This window comes from Myxine glutinosa, chromosome 9 (assembly GCF_964187855.1).
Source record: "Myxine glutinosa chromosome 9, kmMyxGlut1.1, whole genome shotgun sequence".
NCBI classification, from domain to species: Eukaryota; Metazoa; Chordata; class Myxini; order Myxiniformes; family Myxinidae; genus Myxine; species Myxine glutinosa.
In genome coordinates, this window is record NC_136269.1 from 130,256,627 (window position 1) to 130,279,155 (window position 22,529).

At 44.0% G+C, this 22,529-nt stretch overlaps 1 protein-coding gene across 4 annotated transcripts in view; it reads left to right on the top strand.

Annotated features, from left to right (window-relative positions):
* The window catches only part of TRIP11 (thyroid hormone receptor interactor 11), a 95,060-nt gene that overhangs the window by 5,596 nt on the left and 66,935 nt on the right, over window positions 1–22,529 (top strand). For 2 of the 4 annotated variants that reach the window (XM_068128137.2, XM_068128138.2), the window contains exons 2-6: window positions 3,827–3,903; window positions 8,437–8,526; window positions 21,393–21,635; window positions 21,719–21,781; window positions 21,973–22,111. In XM_068128137.2, coding sequence (XP_067984238.2) covers window positions 3,827–3,903; window positions 8,437–8,526; window positions 21,393–21,635; window positions 21,719–21,781; window positions 21,973–22,111 — 612 coding nt within the window. Of the gene's footprint in view, window positions 1–3,826; window positions 3,904–8,436; window positions 8,527–13,881; window positions 14,138–14,233; window positions 14,390–21,392; window positions 21,636–21,718; window positions 21,782–21,972; window positions 22,112–22,529 lie in introns of those variants that run through there. The other 2 variants (XM_068128140.2, XM_068128139.2) reach the window with 2 other exon arrangements.

The following is a 22,529-nucleotide window of genomic DNA, read 5'->3' on the forward strand; positions in this document are numbered from 1 at the left end:
TCACTATCAGACATGATCTCTCTTGGGAAACCCGCATTTCAAAGTTGTCTTCCAAAGCCAGAGACCACTGGGAATCCTCTGTTATACAAAGTCCTCCTGGGCATGCCTGAAGTTCTATCCACTTATAAGGCCTTCACCTGCAGCTTGATGGAGTACTTCTCTCCGCTCTGTGATAGCTCCCCTGCCTCACATCTTGCTTGGCTGGATGCCATGGAAACCAAGACCTTCAAGATCATTGGAATCTCTCACGATGAAGCTGAGTTTGTGGCGCTATCACTTCACCATCACAGACAGGTAGGTGGTCTCTGTCTTCTAACGCCTCCTTTCACCAGAAGGAGGTTGCTGGTGTGTCCGCACGCGGTGAAACTTCCAAAATCCAGGATCACTGCTCACCTCCACTCATTTTTCCTCTTTTTCCCACCTGTGTAATCGACTTCCACATTTTCTTCAATCTCATGCTTCTCTCCAGGTTTTCAAGAGAGCTTTTCACCAGCATCTCAGGTCATCCCCCCCCCTCATCCAAATCCATGGTCTTTTCTACCCTCGTTAACCTTAACCCCCCCCCCCCCCCCCCCCCACTCCCACCTTCCAAATTTTTAACTTTTCCCTTCCTGGGAGATTTTCTCTGTCCATCTTGCTCACCTTCACCCACTTCCCCCTTCCCCAGTTTGTCCGAGTGCCGTTATAGTTACCTCCGCCACCAAAGGTGGATGGAGGTTACAGTCACGTGAAAAAGTAAGTACACCCCATGTAACGTTTTGACTTTTTCAACATATTTCAACATACAGCTATTTGATCTACATTTCAACAATATTGATAGATAAAGGTGATATAATATAACAAATATCATGAAACATTTACATTTTGTAGTCCATTGTATAATTTAAATAAACATAAATGCAAATTTCACATGTGGAAAAAGTAAGTACACCCCGACATTTATCACTACTTCAAATACCTAAAATTAGAATCAGGTGCACCAGCTCAGGTGCAAATTATTAGAACATCGTTAGAGAGGATCTTGGAGGAACCTGTCTTATTTAAACCTCAAGACATTTAGTATGGTTTGCTCTTTGATGTTGAAGTGTGCGGCGTCACCATGCCTAGATCAAAAGAGCTCTCTGAGGCCTTCAGAAAGAAGGTTATAGATGCCTACGAGTCTGTGAAAGGATTAAAAAAGATCTCCAAACAATTTGAAATCAATCATTCGACTGTCCGGAAGATCATCTACAAGTGGAGATGATTCCAAACAACTGCCAACTTGTTCAGGCCAGGCCGCCCCAGCAAGTTCAGCCCGAGAGCAGACTGCAAGATGCTGAAAGAAGTCTCGAAGAACCCCAGAATGTCATCACAGGACCTACAGGTAGCTCTTGCCACTGTTGATGTCAAAGTGCACGAGTCTACCATTAGAAAGAGGCTGCACAAATTTGATCTACATGGGAGCCTGTGATTAATGCTGTGAAGAGGACAGGTTGAGATGGGTTGGTCATGTGTTGAGGAAGGATGAAAGTGACTGGTTGAGAAGAGTGATGGAAATGAATGTAAAAGGAAGTAGAGGACGCGGAAGACCGAGAAAGACTTGGCTAAAGATGGTGGAAGAAGAAATGCGGGCAAGGGGGTTAACAAGGAGAGATGCAGAAAATAGGGGAAAATGGAGAAGATTGTCATGGGGACCGCAAGGATAACCCCCGCTCTAGCAGGGAAAATTGCCTTAAAATGCATGTTGTTGTTGTTGTTGTTGTATGGGAGGTGTGCCAGGAGGAAACCTTTGCTGTCCAGAAAGAACATCAGGGCAAGACTAAAGTTTGCCAATGAACACCTAGGCAAAGACCAGCACTTCTGGAACAATGTGCTCTGGACAGATGATTCAAAGGTAGAGCTATTTGGCCACAGTACCAGAAGACATGTTTGGCGAAAATCAAAGACAGCATTTGACCACAAGAACCTGATACCAACTGTAAAGCATGGTGGTGGAAATATTATGGTTTGGGGCAGTTTTGCTGCATCAGGGCCTGGGCAGCTCACCATCATAGAATCCACTATGAATTCTTCATTGCACCAGAGGGTGCTTGAGGATAATGTGAGGCCATCTGTCGGAAAAGTTGAAGCTCAACTGTAGGTGGACCTTGCAACATGACAATGACCCTAAACATACCAGTAAATCCACCAAGGAATGGCTGAAAAGAAAGAAATGGAGGGTTCTGGAATGGCCAAGTCAAAGCCCGGATCTAAATCCCATCGAGATGTTGTGGGGGGATTTGAAACGAGCTGTGCATGCAATAAACCCCTCAAATATCGCACAGCTGAAATAATTCTGCATGGAGGAGTGGGCAAAAATTTCTCCCAGTCGATGTCAGAGACTGGTAGACAGTTATAAGAAACGCCTACTTGAGGTTGTTTCTGCCAAAGGGGGCAATACCACCTATTAGAGCCAAGGGTGTACTTACTTTTTCCACATGCGAAATTTGCATTTATGTTTATTTAAATTATACAATGGACTACAAAATGTAAATGTTTCATGATATTTGTTATATTATATCACCTTTATCTATCAATATTGTTGAAATGAAGATCAAATAGCTGTATGTTGAAATATGTTGAAAAAGTCAAAACTTTACATGGGGTGTACTTACTTTTTCACGTGACTGTATGTTTTCACCCCTGTCTGTCTGTTTGTGAACAAAATATCTTAAAACGTTGTGGATGGATTCGGACGAAATTTGGCAAAGATGTAGCGTATGTGACAAGGACGAGATGATTCGGTTTTGCTGAAGATCCGGATTCGGATCCGAGTGCTAGAATTTTTAAAGTGATTCTTCACCATTGGGAGATAGCGCCAAAAACGATACATAGCAGGATATCTCAAAAAGTTGTGGACGGATTTGGACGAAACTTGGTGGACAGGTTGTGTGTGTGACAAGGACAAAATTATATATTCGATTTTGGTGAAGATCTCAATATGGATTCGGATATGAGAATTATTTAATTATTTAAGTGAATCTTCACCATTTGGAGATGGGGCCAAAAACTATACATAGCAGGATATCTCAAAAAGTAGTGGACGGATTTGGACGAAATTTGGTGGACCGGTTGCATGTGTGACAGCAACTAATCGATTCGATTTTGGTGAAGCTCTGAATATGGATTCGGATATGAGAATTAGTTAATTTTTATAAGTGATTCTTCACCATTTGGAGATCGGGCCAAAAACGATACATAGCGGGATATCTCAAAAAGTTATGGATGTATTTGGCCGAAACTTTTGGACGAAACTTGTTGGACAGGTTGTGTGTGTGACAAGGAAGAATCGATTAAATTTTGGTGAAGATCCGGATCCGGATCCGGCTAGTAGAATTTTTAAAGTGCTTCTTCACCATTGAGTGATATGGCAAACCAGGTGGAGGTATTCTCTCCACTGAGTGCCGTTCTAGTTTTGTCCTGTTACGTCCTGATCAGTTCTAAGTTATAGCTCTTTTTCAAGCATCGACTTTGCATAAAAAAGGCCGCGACGTATGTTGTTGGACCCGCATTGTAACAATTTGTCTCTGATCTAAAGTAATTCTAACTTGTGGCGACGTCTCCTTCGAGAATCTGTACTCGTCAGTGCTGATCGTGGATGGGAAATGTTTGTGGAATGTTGTTGTGATCAGTATCCATAATTTTTTGTTTTTTATTGCTGCTGGTGGTGGAATTTGTGGTGTTTCTTTGGGGAAAGGCCCTGGACTCCACGACGTCAGACATTTATAACATCATAAGGAAAATGAATTAAGTGTAAAGATGTTTTATTTTCTGTTGATGTTCTGTTTGTGTTTTTTTCTGCGTGTAGATGTGGCAACCAATCCAAACCATCATGCAGTGCGACAGAGGGAGCTTGAGGTCTTGTGTGCAGCCCAAAAGGCAGAGGTGATGAAGCTGTTTCTCACACGGTTACATTACAACGGGATTAATGCAGTAATGACGTTCCAAGGGTACCGCCCTTGAAATGGGAATGAGGTTAGATGGATGTATTGAGGACAGGCGTGACCGTGCCGGTCCTCCATATGCCATATCGCACCTCGTTGTACGTACAGTCACGTGAAAAAGTAAGTACACCCCATGTAAAGTTTTGACTTTTTCAACATATTTCAACATACAGTTATTTGATCTTCATTTCAACAATATTGATAGATAAAGGTGATATAATATAACAAATATCATGAAACATTTACATTTTGTAGTCCATTGTATAATTTAAATAAACATAAATGCAAATTTCGCATGTGGAAAAAGTAAGAAAACCCTTGGCTCTAATAGGTGGTATTGCCCCCTTTGGCAGAAACAGCCTCAAGTAGGCATTTCTTATAACTGTCTACCAGTTTCTTACATCGACTGGGAGAAATTTTTGCCCACTCCTCCATGCAGAATTCTTTCAGCTGTGCGTTGTTTGAGGGGTTTCTTGCATGCACAGCTCGTTTCAAATCCTCCCACAACATCTCGATGGGATTTAGATCCGGGCTTTGACTTGGCTATTCCAGAACCCTCCATTTCTTTCTTTTCCGCCATTCCTTGGTGGATTTACTGGTATGTTTAGGGTCATTGTCATGTTGCAAGATCCACCTTCGGTTGAGCTTCAACTTTCCGACAGAAGATGGCCTCACATTATCCTCAAGCACCCTCTGGTACAATGAAGAATTCATAGTGGATTCTATGATGGTGAGCTGCCCAGGCCCTGATGCAGCAAAGCTGCCCCAAACCATAATATTTCCACCACCATGCTTTACAGTTGGTATCAGGTTCTTGTGGTCAAATGCTGTCTTTGGTTTTTGCCAAACATGTCTTCTGGTACTGTGGCCAAATAGCTCTACCTTTGACTCATCTGTCCAGAGCACATTGTTCCAGAAGTGCTGGTCTTTGCCTAGGTGTTCATTGGCAAACTTTAGTCCTGCCCTGATGTTCTTTCTGGACAGCAAAGATTTCCTCCTGGCACACCTCCCATGTAGATCAAATTTGTGCAGCCTCTTTCTAATGGTAGACTCGTGCACTTTGACATCAACAGTGGCAAGAGCTACCTGTAGGTCCCGTGATGACATTCTGGGGTTCTTAGAGATTTCTTTCAGCATCTTGCGGTCTGCCCTCGGGCTGAACTTGCTGGGGCGGCCTGGCCTGAACAAGTTGGCAGTTGTTTGGAATCTTCTCCACTTGTAGATGATCTTCCGGACAGTCGAATGATTGATTTCAAATTGTTTGGAGATCTTTTTAAATCCCTTCCCAGACTCGTAGGCAGCTATAACCTTCTTTCTGAAGGCCTCATAGAGCTTTTTTGATCTAGGCATGGTGACGCTGCACACTTCAACAACAAAGAGCAAACCAAACGAAATGTCTGAGGTTTAAATAAGACAGGTTCCTCCAAGATCCTCTCTAACGATGTTCTAATCATTTGCACCTGAGTTGGTGCACCTGATTCTAATTTTAGGCATTTGAAGTAGTGATAAATGTAGGGGTGTACTTACTTTTTCCACATGGGAAATTTGCATTTATGTTTATTTAAATTATACAGTGTACTTCAAAATGTAAATGTTTCATGATATTTGTTATGTTATATCACCTTTATCTATCAATATTGTTGAAACGAAGATCAAATAGCTGTATGTTGAAATATGTTGAAAAAGTCAGAACTTTACATGGGGTGTACTTACTTTTTCACGTGACTGTATGTAGTACGTGGCTGAGGGTTACCGTCGTTTCTTGCAAGGATGCGGTTGTACTGCTGATGCAGTGCCCCTGTAGGTTGGGGCAGAAAATTTGAACTTGACTAGGATGCTGCCAACAACACGCTTGTCTTTGGGAAGGACACCTGGGATCTTTAACGTCCACCAACTAATGCTGGCAGATGGGACGGCCCGTTTAACGTCCATCTGAGGGAAGGCATACACCTTGTTGAATCGGTCACCCTACCTGTGAAACACCGGGATGAGATTGTGTAGCTGGGTCGGGATTCAAACCCAGGCTAGACGACTTGTAGGCGAGTCTGGAGCGGCTAATCTTACTATATTTCACCAAATGTCCGTCTGTCTGTCCGTCTATTCAAAGGTACTGCAAAAACGGCTGAACTGATCGCAACGATATTTTGGGGGGGTATTCCTAGGACCCCCTGGAGTAAAATAGGCTATATTGTTTTTCCAAGTTTTCCAGTTTTTCCAAACACGATGGAATAATATTTACCGATATGAACAGTGATGTGGCTTTTGTTGAAATTCTACAAATACTGTTTATTCTACGTACCAGGAGAGAGTAGATCAACTCCTGACGAACTCTTCCTATATAAACGTGCGGCTCCGAAGTAACACGGCAGCGTGTGCAAAGCGACTGAGAAACAGGTGTAGCGGCCGCTTCCGTGTTACAGATTCTGCGTGCACTCTTCACACATAAACGTGCGACTGAGAAAGACGTGTAGCGGCCGCTTCCGTTTTGCAGAATTCAATCTTTTTTCAAAATGGGCGCGATGTCCTGTTTAGATTTTGATGATTTGCATGTGATATGATTCAACGGATGTTTATATGAATCGTATAAAATAAAAAAGCCTTCAATTTCTGATATTTTGCCTTTTCATTTGGGCCTCCCAATTGAAGCCCCACCCATAGGGCTAGTTGAGGTAAATTTATGAAGCTGTGTTAATTATTCAATAAAGTTTGTTTTTATCTCAGTCTTTTCCATCGGAGCAATGACCCATTTTGAGACTAGCGATACCACTGCAAAATAGAGGGCAAGGGGGTAGGTAGGTGTAGGGCTGTGCCATATTTATGGGTGGAAATAGTGGTGACCTTCACCACTGGGCCACACTTGCCTCCTCTTCCACCATACTCTTTCTCCCCGTTCCTTTGCTAAATTCAACAGGACATTCATGTATGTATTTTGTATTTATTTTTTATGTATTTTGTATTTTTTTTTGGAACCTGAGGTCAAACGTCGTGATCGATTTATTGTGAAAAGGAGTGAGAAAAAAAACAAAAAAACCCCAAAAAAAACCAGGGGGGTTGACTCAGCCTGTCATCCTTCCGAGGTCGGCTAATTGAGTACCAGTTCACTGGTAATTCCCTGCTTGTCGTAAAAGGCGACAAAAAGGGTTGGCGGCAGGAAGGGCATCCGGCCGTAAAACATTGCTTCAAAAAGGGGACCAAAAAACAACAACAACCACGGTCGCCGAAAAAGGCCAACCCCCCGCTTTGCGGGGAAAAATGGCCTCTAAAGGTGGTTTTTAAAAAGTTTTTTTTATTCATGTAACGTGAGATTCAATAATGAGATTAATATCAGGAGGTCGAGAGTGTAACGAGTTGAATATGAAAAAAAAAAAAAAAAACACCTTTAGAGGCCATTTTTCCCCGCAAGCGGGGGTTGGCCTTTTTCGGGGACCGTGGTTGTTGTTGTTTTTTGGATCGCATTTTGAAGCAATGTTTTACGGCCGGATGCCCTTCCTGCCGCCAACCCTTTTTGTCGCCTTTTTTTACGACAAACAGGGAATTACCAGTGAACTGGTACTCAATTTGCCGACCTCGGAAGGATGACAGGCTGAGTCAACCCCCCTGGCGTTAATTCAGCGATCGACCGGGATTCGAACCCAGGATCCTAGGATCCTAAGCTGGCACCCTAGCCGCTAGCCCAACACCAGGCTTGAATATGAAAGAGGAATCTAATATCATTATGGGAAAACTGAATTGCTTCTCAGGGAAATGATCTCAAATATGTGTAAGATCTAAAACCCTCGAGTTTGTAGGGGCTTCACCTCCCTGATCCCCACAGGATGCACTGCCTCTAGAACCCTTGGGGATCTAGCGGCCCCCAGACCCCTAGCAAGGATGATCTCATCGCTCACTCTCTGTCTCAATCTTAGGGTTTGCTTCCCATGTATGCCTCCTCCCCCACCCCCCACATATATGGTTCACCACTAGCCCCGACCCTTAAATCCGTTGCTGGGTGAGGTGGGGTAGTGGGTAGGGAGGAAGGAAGTCTAACCCAACTTTAGTTCTCATCGCCTGACCTTGTGGGTCTCATCGCCTGACCTTGTGGTTCTCATCACCTGACCAGTTACCTATTGTTGTTAATGATCACATGAGGGCCCAGTCATCCGTGGTTGTAAAGCCATTTGACTCTTGGTGATTTTATTTCTCTCATCTTCTGTCATTTCCAAACCACTCGGTTACCATATCAATATAAGTGGTATTAAGTCGAAGTAACACATTGATTGGATGTTATTTATGTATTTATTTTTTGGAACCTGAGGTCAAAGGTCGTGATCGATTTATTGTGAAAAGGAGTGAGAAAATTAAAAACAAAACAAAAAAAACCCCTTCCCTGTTCTTTGTGTTTGATGTATGATGGAAGAGACCATGTTCAGTGACATGCTTTGCCTTTTCACGTTCACCTTACTCATACGCTTACTGTGCGTGCTCCGGTATGCAGTGTGAGCATCTACAAGAACAGAAGGCATCTGCTGAGCTGCAGCTTACTCGTCTGTCTGCCGAGTACCGTGCACAGCTTCAGAACAAAGAGGTACCTCCAGGTTCCGTGTAATGCAGTATCAGACCGAAGCGTTTCTCCTCCTTTTCCATCACGATGGCCCGTACGTGAGTCTCGATATCACTCGGATGGAGCCGGTGACCTTTCAGACGCTAGATCACCGTGGTCTCCGTTTCTGGAGTTGGGCTACTGAATATATAATAATTTATTTATTTAATCCCTTCTAAAACATGCATAGCAATGACGCAGCCTCTTCTGGACTTTTGAGCTTCTGAGAGTCTTAGTCGGGGTCTCAGGTCTACTTCCTGAGGTCTGGCTTGATACTAAACTATCTCATTGAAGCATAATGATACAAAAACAAAGACTTAACCTTTGTGTCTGACTACAAGTTGTGACGTCCTTTCTAAACAAAGGAACTCGATCAAATTGCAAGACCAAAGCTTGTTCAATGGATTTTTTTTTTTTAGTTTTTTTTTTTTGGTGTCGATATTCGTGCTGAACGGTGGATATTTCGTGAGAACAGCAAGTACAGTCGGTCATGACAATGTCTCCTTGCTTTTGAATCTCACGCACTCCACTTTACGTGTCAGTTTGTGTTTTTTTTTTGAGGTTTTAATTTAAATCACGAAAGGATGGTCCATTGTCGGCTTGCACCATAAGAGGTTTATTCCTCGATTCTAAAGAGCTGCTGCCACGGGAGCCTTCAAGAGTGTAAATACTGTACTGTAGTCTGTCACAGTGGTGTTCACAAAGCACTTTGGTACGACTACTTTGTTGACCCCAATTATTCTCACCTTTTTGAGGAGTCGGAACGTTTTTGGCTCAAGTCTTTCACGAACCGGTTGGCCAGGCGTGATGTTCGACTGATGAGGTCTCAGGTATTTGTAAGTTCAGGGTGCTGGCCAATTGTATACTCTTCGTGAAAGACGCTGAAGTATCTTTAACGTCGTGCACCAATGTCCATGGTGCTTGCAGGTGGGCCCAACACCCATCCGAGGGACGGCGAACGATTCATCGCCTTGCATGCACGACACCAGGATTACAGTTTATAGCTGGGTCGGAATTCAAACCCAGACTGGACAGTCCAGAGAAGGGTATGCATACCTACCTCTAGGCCACCTTGCCAGGCCTCACAAAACACTTTGTAACATGTTGTGTGATTTGTGTTTAACGCTGTACCTATTCCTTTTTCTCAGTCGTCAGTTAGCCGTTCTCTACGACAATGGGATTTGGCTCACCTTCTCTCATACCATTGAAGCAAATGGTTGTTTTTCCTAACCCAAGCATCGTGCTGTGGGTTTGTTTTGTACTTTTTGTGGTGGAAAAACAAACAAACTAGTTTTCTTATCTGGGAATTTTATTGGTACCAGCCTCGGTGGTGTAATTGTTAGAGTGTCCTCCGAGTTTGAGAGGTCGACGGTTCGAACGCTGACCGAGTCATACCAAAGACTTTAAAAATGGTCCGTACTACTTCCTTGCTTGATACTCAGCATTTTAGAAGGCTGGAGCACGGACAGGCAACCATAGGTTGGTAATAAGAGCAGTAGCCTTTGATGGGCCCAAAATCTTCCTGCCTGAAAATTCCTTATAAAGGTAATCTTACTATCCCCGCATTAAAAAAACAAAAAAACAAACGGGACTGTTGTAATCGGCTCTGTCCGTCCGCCACGCTATCTCCTAAACGGTTTTGCAGAAATTCACCAAACTCTTGGTAGTTGTGATCACCATTTGGCAAGAGCACTATTATTTTTGGCAGTGCCCCCTGGGGTGGCTCAAAAGGTCAAATACCAAAAATGCAATTGCGAGCAGATTTTAAAACATTTTTTAATGAAACTTTGTATTTGCAATAAACATTGAGGGACGCATGAAATATGAAACTTGTTTTTGGATTTTACCCCTTTTCATGTCCCAGATATCTGATGTCACCAACTATCTGGGGATGATTTTTACAGGTGCGTTGAGGCATGTGAGACATTGCTTGGGTTAATGGATATTGACAATGATTTGCAGAACAGGATCTTGTGGTCAGATGTATCAAAGTTTACTTTATCTGGTTTTGTGAATCCTCATAACAGCGTGATATGGGTAGGAGACAACTCACGATTTACTGTTGAGCACAACGTCCAGTATCGAGGGGACTTAGGGGTCACAAGTCAAAACGGGAAAAAAATTTACACTCAAATTTCATATTTGGTCATTCCTGGTGGGAATTTTTGCCATCCTTCAACTTTGCTTTAGGAGGGAAGGGTGGGGATTTGTGATGGCGCATCATCAGCTTCACATTGCTAACAGCTCAATTTCAATGGAGGGGCCTATAGGTTTGCTCTCTGTCCGTCCATCCATCTGTCCGTCCGTCCCACCTGTGGTTTTCAGACTTTTTGTCTTTACCCTTTAACATATTTAACTGAAACTTTACATGTACATGGCTTTGTTATGATAAGTTACAGAACAAGTTTGAGTTTCGGGCGTTTCATCAACTCTTCAGTTATTCTTGTGTGGTACTTATAAAATATCACATCGGTGGGAGACATGTATTGCAAAGCAATTCTCCCTCTTGTTCTTCTTGTTATTATTAGTCCCCTACCGGTGTACACCGGAGGGGACTATAGGTTTGCACGCCGTCCCTCCGTCTGTCAGTCCGTCAGTCCGTCACGCAAAGAACAGTTTTCCGGACTTTTTTTCTAAACGCTTAATGCTAATGATTTCAAACTTGGCACATGGTTTCCTCATGATAAGTTACAGGTCAAGTTCGAACTTCACGACGTTTCGATCATTTTTAACAAAGTTATGGCACTTTGAACTTTGGTAATTCTGATAATTCTGATGATCCTTAACTCAGTGCCATTTTAAGTTTTAATTTCCTTTAAAAACCAATTTCTCTGCAATAATGGGACCAATTGAGATAAAATTTTCACCATATGATGGACTCGGTCTGTAGAATATTTTAATGGTAATTATGACGTCACGTGGTTCGGTCGCCATATTGTTTTTCCCTTTTTCTCTGCAACGGCTGAACAGATCGAGGCCAAACTTTGCAGGCAGAATCGCATACCCATGACAAACAAAAAAGTCAGCGAGCATGACGTCATGCGTCGCATGGTTTCAGAGTTATGACGTTTTTAAGCATGAACCTTTAAAACCGAGTTCCTCCCTCATTTTTGATCCAATCGAGGGGAAACTTCACAAATCTGTTCAGCATGTCAGTCTACTAAAATGTCCTTTTGGAATTTGCGATAAGGCACGTGGTTTGGCAGATATCGTTAATTAAACGAAAATATTTTTTTAAAATGGATATCTCTTGAATCGCTAGTACCTCAGACCGTGAGTTGGTAATAATTTATATAATTCACACAGTGCAATACGTGCAGGCTGCTCCACGGAGCGACCTTGCGGGCTTATCAACGAGGCGAGGCGTGACACACATGTGTCTCAGCATACCTCAGATCAAGTTTGAAAACCAGCATCAACCGTGCATAAATTTGCATATTCGATCATTTTTGACAAAGTTATGGCACTTTGAACTTTGGTAGGGGACATGTATTGCAGCGCAATACTCAGAATGCTTGTTAAATGATGCCATTGTAAAGGCAATCTAGACTTCAAATGATGTTGCCATTATCCTCAGTTCTTCAGTCTGTTGCTGAAGTAGTTGTTAAATGAAGTGCTGTTGCTGTTGCTCTCTGAAGTAGACTGAAGTACGAGACTTGTTGCTCTCACATCGCAGACAAGTCGGTGGTCTCTTTGTTTGTTTGTTTTCTTTGCAAGGGTCTCGGCTTATCGTTGATTTAAATGACAAAGGACTGCAGGTTTGCAGACTATCAAGATATGTGGAGGGTGGAAGGGGGTAATGAACATGCACAAGGAGGAAAGACAATGGCCTGGAGAGGAACAAAACGGGAAATGTTTGGCGAGTGTAGAAGAGATTGTTGAAGTGCACATGAGGTAGTGATGGGCAGCGCACTTGAACGACTCGAATGGAGTTGACCTGACATTGGACACGGGCAGACGATTTCACAATGTAGAGTTTTTCGTCGCCTCTCCTCCGGTCCGGTGCTCCTTGTGCCCTATGGGTCTTCCGATACTCCTCAATTTTTTCCCAGATGCACACGTTCTTCCCGCAACCCCACCCCGTTGCACACCTTCCTCTTTTCACACGTTTATGGAACTGTCTTACTGGGACGGTTCAATCGCTCCGTTCGCTCCAGGGTTTCAACCAGGTCCCTTTCATGTAACTCCCTTCCCCCATCCATACCAGATATATTTTTACCCACATTCGTACCCTACCTAAGCCAATCCTCTAACTTACAGGTTGCAGTATTTCCTCCCCTCCCATCTCTCTTCTTTTCCCGTTTGTTCTCTCCCTTGCTTGTTGTCCAACTGTGGCCCCACCATCGCTACGTTGCCATTTTACCCTCTGTCCCCATGATTTTCCACGGACTTGCATTTTGTATACAAAACAAGGTCTTCACATATCTGTTTCCACTTCGTGTTTGTGCCCAGGAGTTTACACCACCTCATCCTGCCGCTCCGTCCGTCGCTTTTAAGCGTTTTGGCAATGCGGCACCGTGTGCAAGGCAAATAATGTTGCACCATTTAATGAATGGGCCGTGGCTCCAAGAGTGCCAGAGAGCTGCAGATCCATCAGCCTTTCCGAGGGTAATTGCCACGAGACAGCCCTGGGGATGTACAATGCAGAGCATGACCTCAAAGGGTAATTCGGGCAGGCTCTCACCACTCGTTGCTGTCATTTACGTTTCGTTCCATTAGCTCGAGTTAACCATTTCACGTGTGATTGGTAGTTTGGAGTGCTCGATGGCTTAGTAGCGAGCTTTTTGGAGCTGCCATTCCTTTTTACATTTTGGCGGAAATGGCTGGAGGAAGTATCGTGGACTGCCAACGTCCTCGCCTTTGAGCAGGCCCAGGTTCTGGACCAGATTCTCGATGTAGCTAATTCCGACGTTAACATACAGTTCTAACGCCTGGGCAGGAAAGAGCACATAAAGTATTCCATAGTAATGGATAAGTTGAATGGGATGTGGTTAACGACACACATCGCTCAAATCCCCTCTTATTGCATCTGAACTTCATTTCTGTTTTTATTTTATTTTTTACATTTCCTTGTGTACCACAGTTAATAATTTGCTTATCAGTATACGATATTTGTTCAGCTGTTGTCGGTGCACCTGGTTGTTTCGTTCCAAGTCGTGCTGTAAATGTTGCAATCATGCGTCTCATCACCTTCTGGCATGGCCAGCATTGCAGTCGCAAGCCGGGTGTGGCTGTGATGGTGGGGGTGGAAAGTCAGTGGTTCAGCGTGGTCGCTCCGAGATGAGTGCTTTATGGATTGGGAAGGGTGGGGAGCTGGTGGGGGTGGTGAGGAGGAAGTGTGTGTGCAAAGGGCGAGGTGTGGGGAGGGAAGAAGCACCAGCACAGTCTAGTTCGTCAGTCACTGCCAGAGGATGCGAGATGATCGGCTCAACGCGTTGTCGGTCTTGGACATCCAGCACAGAGACCCTGAGGTAGGCCACCAAACTGTGCAGAGGGGGCTGTTCCTGCTTCAATAATTTCCGGCCTTAACGACTCACCGAGCCTTCGATGTCCACTGTTCTTTGGTGTCCGAACCTCCGCTTGCTTTCCCACACAGGTACCTGTAAAATGAGTTCAAGCCATTGGGGGACGTTGGATATTTATGCTGCACTTTTTCTTCTCGCTTTGCCGCATCCCTCTTCCTTTAATACAGGGCGATCGCGTGTTGCACATTTCTGCCGGCAGCTAACGGGAGGGCCTGAAGATGTGAGAGCCCACGATGAAAAGTCCCAGATTATGGTGGAAAGATTTATGGGAGCAGATGGAAACCATCGATTTGTCCATTTGCTTTGTGCTCTTAAGCCAAAAGGTACAATGACCGATGATAATTAGTTTTTGCTTGAAGCGAAGTGACTTTTTATCAAAACGAAGCAACAAATTCTGGTAAATGCTCCAGAGGAAATATTTGATGATGTGCCATGCTCGAGTTGGTGTATCCTCGCATATTTTGGGGGGAATCTCACTCAGATCTTACAACTAATCCGTGCAACATCTCTTTGTCCTTCCTTCGTTTATGTGATTTGTTGAAAGCTTCTTTTTTTTTGTCCCCCGAATGTGTTTCCTGCTTGATATAATTGATTACTCCAGGAGCTTTTACAGTTATGGGAAAAGAGAAGGGAAGCAACATCCTTGCACGGTCATTTTGAACCCTCTTCATTGTATGAGTATCAAATTGTACGAATATCGTGTCATCCCTCATCCGGCCTACTAATATCCTTGTAATCCCACGAAGCTATGTTGTGAAATCTGGTACCGAGAATTGTCATTTGCTCCAGGTGTTTGTGTTCCCATTTTGGTTCAGAGTTTCCATAATGGAGGCTGCATTTGGTCTGATTAATATTATTGACATCATCGCATAAGAACCAGAAAGCATCCACAATCGAACGTCAACGTGTTCCCGTAGCCCGAGCATTAGTCCGACTCCATCGTAGCTTCCATGTTTCCTTGAGAGCTGGCAAACCAAGCTCCAATCAATAAAAGGTCTCTAATCCACTAAACATTTGGCCATTCATAAATTCATTCATTTATTACTTGCAAAATCGAAGATTTTTCAAGTATATTGGTCGGTTGTGTTTGTGGTTTTGTCTGTTTGTTTGTCTGTCTGTCTGTCTGTCACCGGCTTACAGGTCACAATTTTCAACCGATCTTCACGAAACTTCACCAAATGGTGGAGTTGGTCAAAAGTAAGAAGCCTATTGTTTTTGGGGTCAATAGGTCAAAAGGTCAACATAGGCCAAAGGTCACCAACTTTGCTAAATTTCTAAAATCCTCAATTTTCATCCGATTGACTTGAAATTTGAAGAGGAATTCCATATCTGGTCACTGAATTCAACCACGTATTATATTTTAGGTAAACACAGGCCAAAAGGTCAACATGGGCCAAATTTATAAAATCACCAATTTTCATTTGATTGACTTGAACTTCTAAGAGGATTTATATATACTAGGGCATGCCCGTACTATATATATATCTAAAATTATATCCCCCCCCTCTATTTACATGAAATGGTTTGGTCCAAAGCGAACGGCTTGCGAGTATGGTGACAATCCCCCCCCTCTATTTACATGAAATGGTTTGGTCCAAAGCGAACTGCTTGCGAGTACGGTGTTTTTTATCGGACCCGTGGAATTATAGATAGTAGTTTTAATTAGTTTTAAAACATAGTTTAACGCCAACATAGTTTGCCAACGTGAAATAAATGAATACGCTCTCAAATGTGCCGTCCGAGGCAGAGTGTGTTCGCCACGTTCGGCACACGCGATAGCTCGCTGCTCTCTGATTGGTACTATATATATAGGACTATATATATAGGACGTGCCCGTAAGTGCGTGATGTTACCGTACAATGAATGTATCGTCCCGACGCCGCAGCTCGGATGGCGCTGCAGTTAATCGGGCCCCCAAATTCCTCATCGACGATAACTAAACAATATATTATATGAATCGCACCGTACATACCTCCTTCTAGATCTTGTTCTTGTCTTGATATACTCACTCAGGCTCACTCTATCACGACTGAGTCCTCCCAGCTCCTCCAAATGGCGCCCGCTAGCCGCTACGTAAGTCCGGAAGTGACGTCCTCATTTGACTGTCCGGAAGGTCGCAAATCGCAGTTACGATGAATCGCAAATTAGTTTTAATTAGTTTTAAAACATAGTTTAACGGCAACATAGTTTGCCAACGTGAAATAAATGAATACGCTCTCAAATGTGCCATCCGAGGCAGAGTGTGTTCGCCACGTTCGGCACACGCGATAGCTCGCTGCTCTCTGATTGGTCGAATCGTTTTTTGGACATAGCTCGGTAAGTAATTGTCCGATTAATATGAAACCTTGAAAAGGCACATCCTCGGGTCCCCAGCAATATACCTGGCAAGTTTCAAGTATATCGGACCGGTAGTTGTCGAGAAACAGCGGTCACAGACAAACAAACAAACAAACAAACATACACACAGAGATTAGTGGAATTATAGATAGATGGTCACTGAATTCAACCACCATCTATTTTTGAGGTCAACATAGGCCAAATTTTTAATATCCCCAATTTTCATCCGATTGACTTGAAAATTGAACAGCATTTGCACATTGAGTCACTAAATAGGGAAACCAACTTTTTTTTGAGGTCAAAAGGTCAAAGGTCAACTCAAGGTCAACCTTCCAAAATCATTTTTCATCTGAAAAATCGTCACTTTTCATCCTGTTGACCCGAGCTTTGATCAAGATTGTAAATTTTAATCTTCATGGAATGGACAATTTGCTGTATCAATGGAAAACTTTTGGAGGGGGGGGGGGGGGGGGTTGATTTTGCAAGTATCGTGCTACGCATGACGTCTTCTTGTTTATTAATTTATTTATTTATTCCCTCCACTCTCCCCTCCTCCCCGAATCGTTAGCAAAATGATAAAATCCATAATTTCAGCAGATTTCAATCGAGTCATTAGTGTTGTCCATCCTGTTGATCAAACTTCACTAGGACATGCTGTTTGTATCGTAGTAAAAGATGGAGACTGTACCTCGAGCAAGAGATAACCGCCATCTTCGGAGATGTATGTTGTGCTTGCAATAGAGCCTCTACCCGCCACCAGGTTGTCATTGCCATTGGCATCCTGGGGTCCTATCCAGCAATCTTGAGTGCATACAATTAAAGTGTCGTTCGTGATCGCATCTTTTCTTCTGATCTATCATCAAGACTGGCATCCCACAAGGCACCGTCCTTGGACTGATCCTCTTATTTATCGGGATTGATTATCTTTTTGTTTTTCTACATGTCACACTTTCGTTACATGTTGCGGATGATTGGCCTTATGCTGTACAGTCTTCATCCCATTGATAGGCAACCTCATACAGTGTCACTGTGTGCTCATTGAAAATTAAATAAATAAAGGTGAGAAAGTATTCATTACTTTGGAACATTATTGCAGACAGCTCTGGTTATTCATTGCAGATAGATCACAGTTCTTTCTGGAGAGATTGCCTGGAAATCCTTCTGTAGTATTACCGTGATGTCATGGAGTAGGATTGGGATTCCTCTGGGGCGTCCTTTTCCACATTTCCATCTGTGCTGAGGCCTCAGGTTTTCTGCATTCCCATCGGCTCGGATGTGGTTTGGCAGATACGTTGAGGTAAACAAAAAATTATCATCAAACATTTTTTGTGGCATCTACGCATCAATAGGTACTTGAATATGGATGTTTTTTTTGATCGGTCACATGGTTTGGCGATGAAAAAGAAAGCAAAATTGATGATGTCATAGGTCACATGACAAGGCGGCTCTATTGGCTTTTATGAAAACCTTCAAAATGCATCCGCGCCTTAATTTTACAATCGATTGAGTTGAAACTTGGACCACTTATAGTGTGCCACTTGACTTGATGTATATCCTCTGGATGACATCATAGGTCACGTGACGAGGTAGCCATATTGGATTTATGAAAGCCTTTCAGACACATATCTCCTTCATTTTTCGATCGATTGAGTTGACGCTTGGACCACTTATAGTATGCAACTTGAGTTGATGTATATCCCAAGGATGATGTCATAAGTCACGTGACATGGCAGCCATATCGGATTTCATGAAAAATCTCTTAAATGCACCTCCTTCATTTTTCGATTGATTCAGTTCTAACTTTGCATAATCGGGTCCGGGCTGCCTTTGTCAAGGATGTTGTCGCGCACTTGTCCAATCAGAATAGGGCGTCTTGGCCCCCGGGGCATCACTGCTCCCAGTTTTTATTAACATTATTATTATTATTATTATTATTATTATTATTAAATGAATCATTGCTTTGGTGAACTCTCCAAGCTCAAAATAAATGTCAAGCTATATTTTTAATGTGAAGCCATTTTTGCTGACATTGCGTTGTTCTTGTATAAGACAAGCAGCCTCAGGAGGTATTTAGGGAGAAATCCAATCTGGATTCCTACTACTTTAATCAACGCTTGGAAGAAGATTGTTCTGTACAACCCTTGGGCCTCATTATCGGCCACAATCTTTCCCAAGCAGACCAAAAATTCAAGCTGGTGAATTCAAAAAAATTCAAGGTGTCTAAACCAGGTGAATAATTGGTATTTTCCAATTAGTCGAGTTCTTTCCTTGCTTATGCCGAACTACTCTTCGCTTATGAAGCATTTGTTCACAGCTCAGTAGATTTATTGCTCTCCTTTGTGGGCTTGACATTCTTTGTCCCACTTGTCTCTTGAAGAGTCAAAAGCACTGCAAAGTCATTGGCATTACCCATGATGTGATGGTGGGTGATATCGATGATATGGGTCTCTCCTTTCCTATGCAGCACAAGACTGCAGGTTAGCATCATCGACTGAGGGTGCGGCTGTGTCACTGATGCAATTCCCTCTGTAGGTTAGGGCAGAATCTGTCATTTGTTGATGGTGCCAGTGATAACTCGCCTACTCTTCGCGAAGGACTTGGTGGGATCCTTAACGCCCACCAACTGATACCAGCAGACAGGACGCCAGTTTAATGGCCATCTGAGCAACGGCACACACATTGATGAATGGCCCTGCCTGCGAAGCACCAGAACGGTAGTTTATAGCTAGGTCGGGATTCGAACCCAGGCTAGGCCATCATCCTGTTAGCTGACACGGGTCTCTGATCTCATACCGAATATATGGTGGCAGCCTTTCAGTGTTCTGTCTCCAATCGGGTCTTGCACTCCTCCCAATTTGGCCTCCCAGTTTCTCACTCATTTTCTCCATTTTTGCATCCAGTTGGGTCAGGAATAATCTGAAGTCAAACCCGCTTGGCACAGCGGCCCCAGCCGCCACCGCGGGCTCGACCTCCGTGGCGCCGCCACTCTGTGCACCCCCAACATCGTGCGCGAGGCCGCCATTTTGTGCGTCTGAAACCCCCGCAACCCAATGCGTATTGCGCTCCTCCTCCATTATTTCCACTGCCTCCCCGGGGTCCTGGGTCGATTCTATCCCCTCTTCTAACTCCCCCACCGGCACCCGGTCGCCTTGATTATCCATGGCACGATTTTAAAATTTAGGATATAAAATAAAATTTTGGCCACTCGTAATTTTGAGTGCGTTAAGCGCACTTCGGGTCCGAATCCCACTCCTGACACCAATTGTTACGGAAACGGAGTACGGCTCTCCCCCTTAGCAAGAGGTGGTTAGCCCCTTGTCTTGTTAAGCTGACCGTCTCCGCTCCTGAAGCTACCCCGCTCCCTCGTGGGGTGGGATTGCCCGAAGCGATTGGTCAAGGGATTCCCGTACGCCTCCGGCAATCCCTCCACAAGGCAGGTGGGCAACTTCGTTCGAGACCACGGGCAAGATGTTATTTGCCGAGCGGTTTTTAGCAGCCCGCGGTTCGAACCATTAGCAAAGACTAACCCGATCCTAAACGTTGGCCAAATCGTGCCACAGGTGTTCAATGTGGAAACCTCTAAAGCGACCGAATGTGAAGAAGCAAAAGGGGTAAAGAAAGAACACAGGGATTTATTAATTATTTACACACAACCAAAGCAAGAGAAGAAAAGAAATGTAATTTACAGGGAAAAATAGAAGACACAGTGCAGTTATTAACTTATACAAGCTTACTTATACCCAGGACAATACAGACAGAATGAACTCACTCACACGAATAGGGAATTGCAGATTGGATTGACTGGAGGGAGAGGAAGGTGGGACCACAGGGCTGGAAGGTTTGGCAGGGCGGCACAGCAAGCAAGTCCTCTCCGGGCTGGAAGCGAGCAAGGCGGCGGCAGGCACACGTATTTTCGTTGCACGCGGCAGGGGCTCGGTGTCGCTGCATGCCTCTGGCTCCCTCGGTCATCTCCTGGGTGGGGCTTCCCTCTACGGGTTATATAGCCACGCCCTACCAAGCCGTGCCCACCGAGTCCTGGTTGGGCGCAAGGGCTTCCTGGCTCCACCTCCTGAAGACGATGGGTCGGCCACGCCCTTCTCCCCCGAGTTGACCGCGTGCGTAATGGAGTTTTGGGGTGAAGAAAACAGCCCAATGCAACGGTGGCGAACGCCGCAGAAAACAGCCCAATGCAACGGTGGCGAACGCCGCAGAAAACAGCCCAATGCAACGGTGGCGAACGCCGCAGAAAACAGCCCAATGCAACGGTGGCGAACGCCGCAGAAAACAGCCCAATGCAACGGTGGCGAACGCCGCAGAAAACAGCCCAATGTTACTGGCACTTTGAAGAGATGATTTGGGGGAAACTTGAAAAAGGGAACTATCTTATTTCATTTGGTGCAATGCAAGGTCAATTAATGGGAAACAGAGCCTTAAACTAACATAGAATAAGAAATAACTATAGAGAGGTTCAATGGTTCTCTACGTGTGTGCGATGGACTAACTAAAAGGACGACCTTTGATCTTTACACAATTGGAGGTATTTACAAGGATTACTATTACAATTTACAAAGGGTGATATTTACAACAATTACAACGTGCAGGATTCTCAAAGCCGCAACAATACTATTACATGCTGTTTGCTATGACTATGACCCACAATGAAGACCCTTCCGTGCTTTTTAGTTGCTATGCCTTTACAATATTGGATCATTTTCTCAAGGAGTAATATTATATCTTTGAAACCAATTTTCATTTTGCAAATTAACTAAAATTTTACAAATGTTCAAATTCAGTATCCAAGATGACAGGATCACAGAAACTCCAGTGAAATGGTGAAGCATCCAGGAGCACACTGTCCTTCGGTGCAAATGTTGCAACTTTTTTTTTTTTTTTTTTTCATGCAAAATTGTACATATTAAGTGAGATGTGGCAGACAGTGCCTTGTGCATCTTCCAGATGTATGATTTTCAATTGTATCCCACCTCACAGGTGGAAATAAACCATTTGAAGGCAAGGCAGGCTTCTCTACAGGAGCAGCTGCTTGCTCGTTCGGCAAATCAGGATTGCCGGGAAGCTTCACACTCGCCCCTTCAGGTCCACCGTGCGTCCGGCTTTCACAGTGATGATGTGGACTTCGGCGACTTGCTTTCTAGCCAGGGAGAGGTACATCGGCTCAGCAATGAGGTGTCTCGACTCGAAGCCGAGATGGAGCATTGGCGACTGCTTGCACAGGTATAGCACCTTTCTGTGTCCTGAACCACATATCCCGTTGGGTCTTATCGATATCATGTGCAATGTCGGGGCTTGTGTTTCAGACGACAGCCGGAGGTAATGCCCCGAGTGATGATGAACTCCGGCAGCTGCGCGTCACTGTTGCGGTAATGAGGCTTTGTTATTTTTATGTTGTGTTTTCTTGACTCTCAAAACGATTTGTAAATTTCTCGGATTCCAATCGGATGTATGTAAGACATGGTACTCATTACTGAAGTTAAGTGTGAATTACTGTATATTTCTAATGATTTATTTGAATCTAAGTGATCGTCAAGTTTATAACTCGGTGTGTTTCCAGGAGCTCCGAGCACAGCTGGCCCGGGAGTTGGACTCGAGGCAGCAGGAACTTGCCGCTCTGCAGGACTCGCACCGACAACAGTTGGCCGACATCGCCCAGCGCCAAAGGCTCGACCAGGCAGCAGGACACAGCTACGCTGGTAGCTACGAAGGGAAATGGGCGGTTAGGTGCCATGCTGAGCTTTGTGCATGCTGGATCGCGTTGCTGTGTCTAGACCTCGTACATTCGACATGAAATTGTTGCAGACGAAAACTTTCTGATAAGAGAGGTGCATTTTGCCAACACTGGCACTGTAAGCAGAATAGACTTCTTTGCATTTTTTTGTGTCCGTGTCTACCGGTGTTGTCCATTGTAGAATTTTTGTTGGTTTGGTGGGTTTTTTTCCACTTTGCTTGTTTGTCTACCTATCTGCCTAACTACCTACCTTTTTTTGGCTTTCAGTCTAGTATGGTTGGCGGGCCTTTACTCTTCACGCTTCCATTCTAGCCAGTATTGTTGGAATCTGATTATTACAGTTGAGCTATTGTTTGTTTGTGTTTGTTTTAAAGTTATTACCT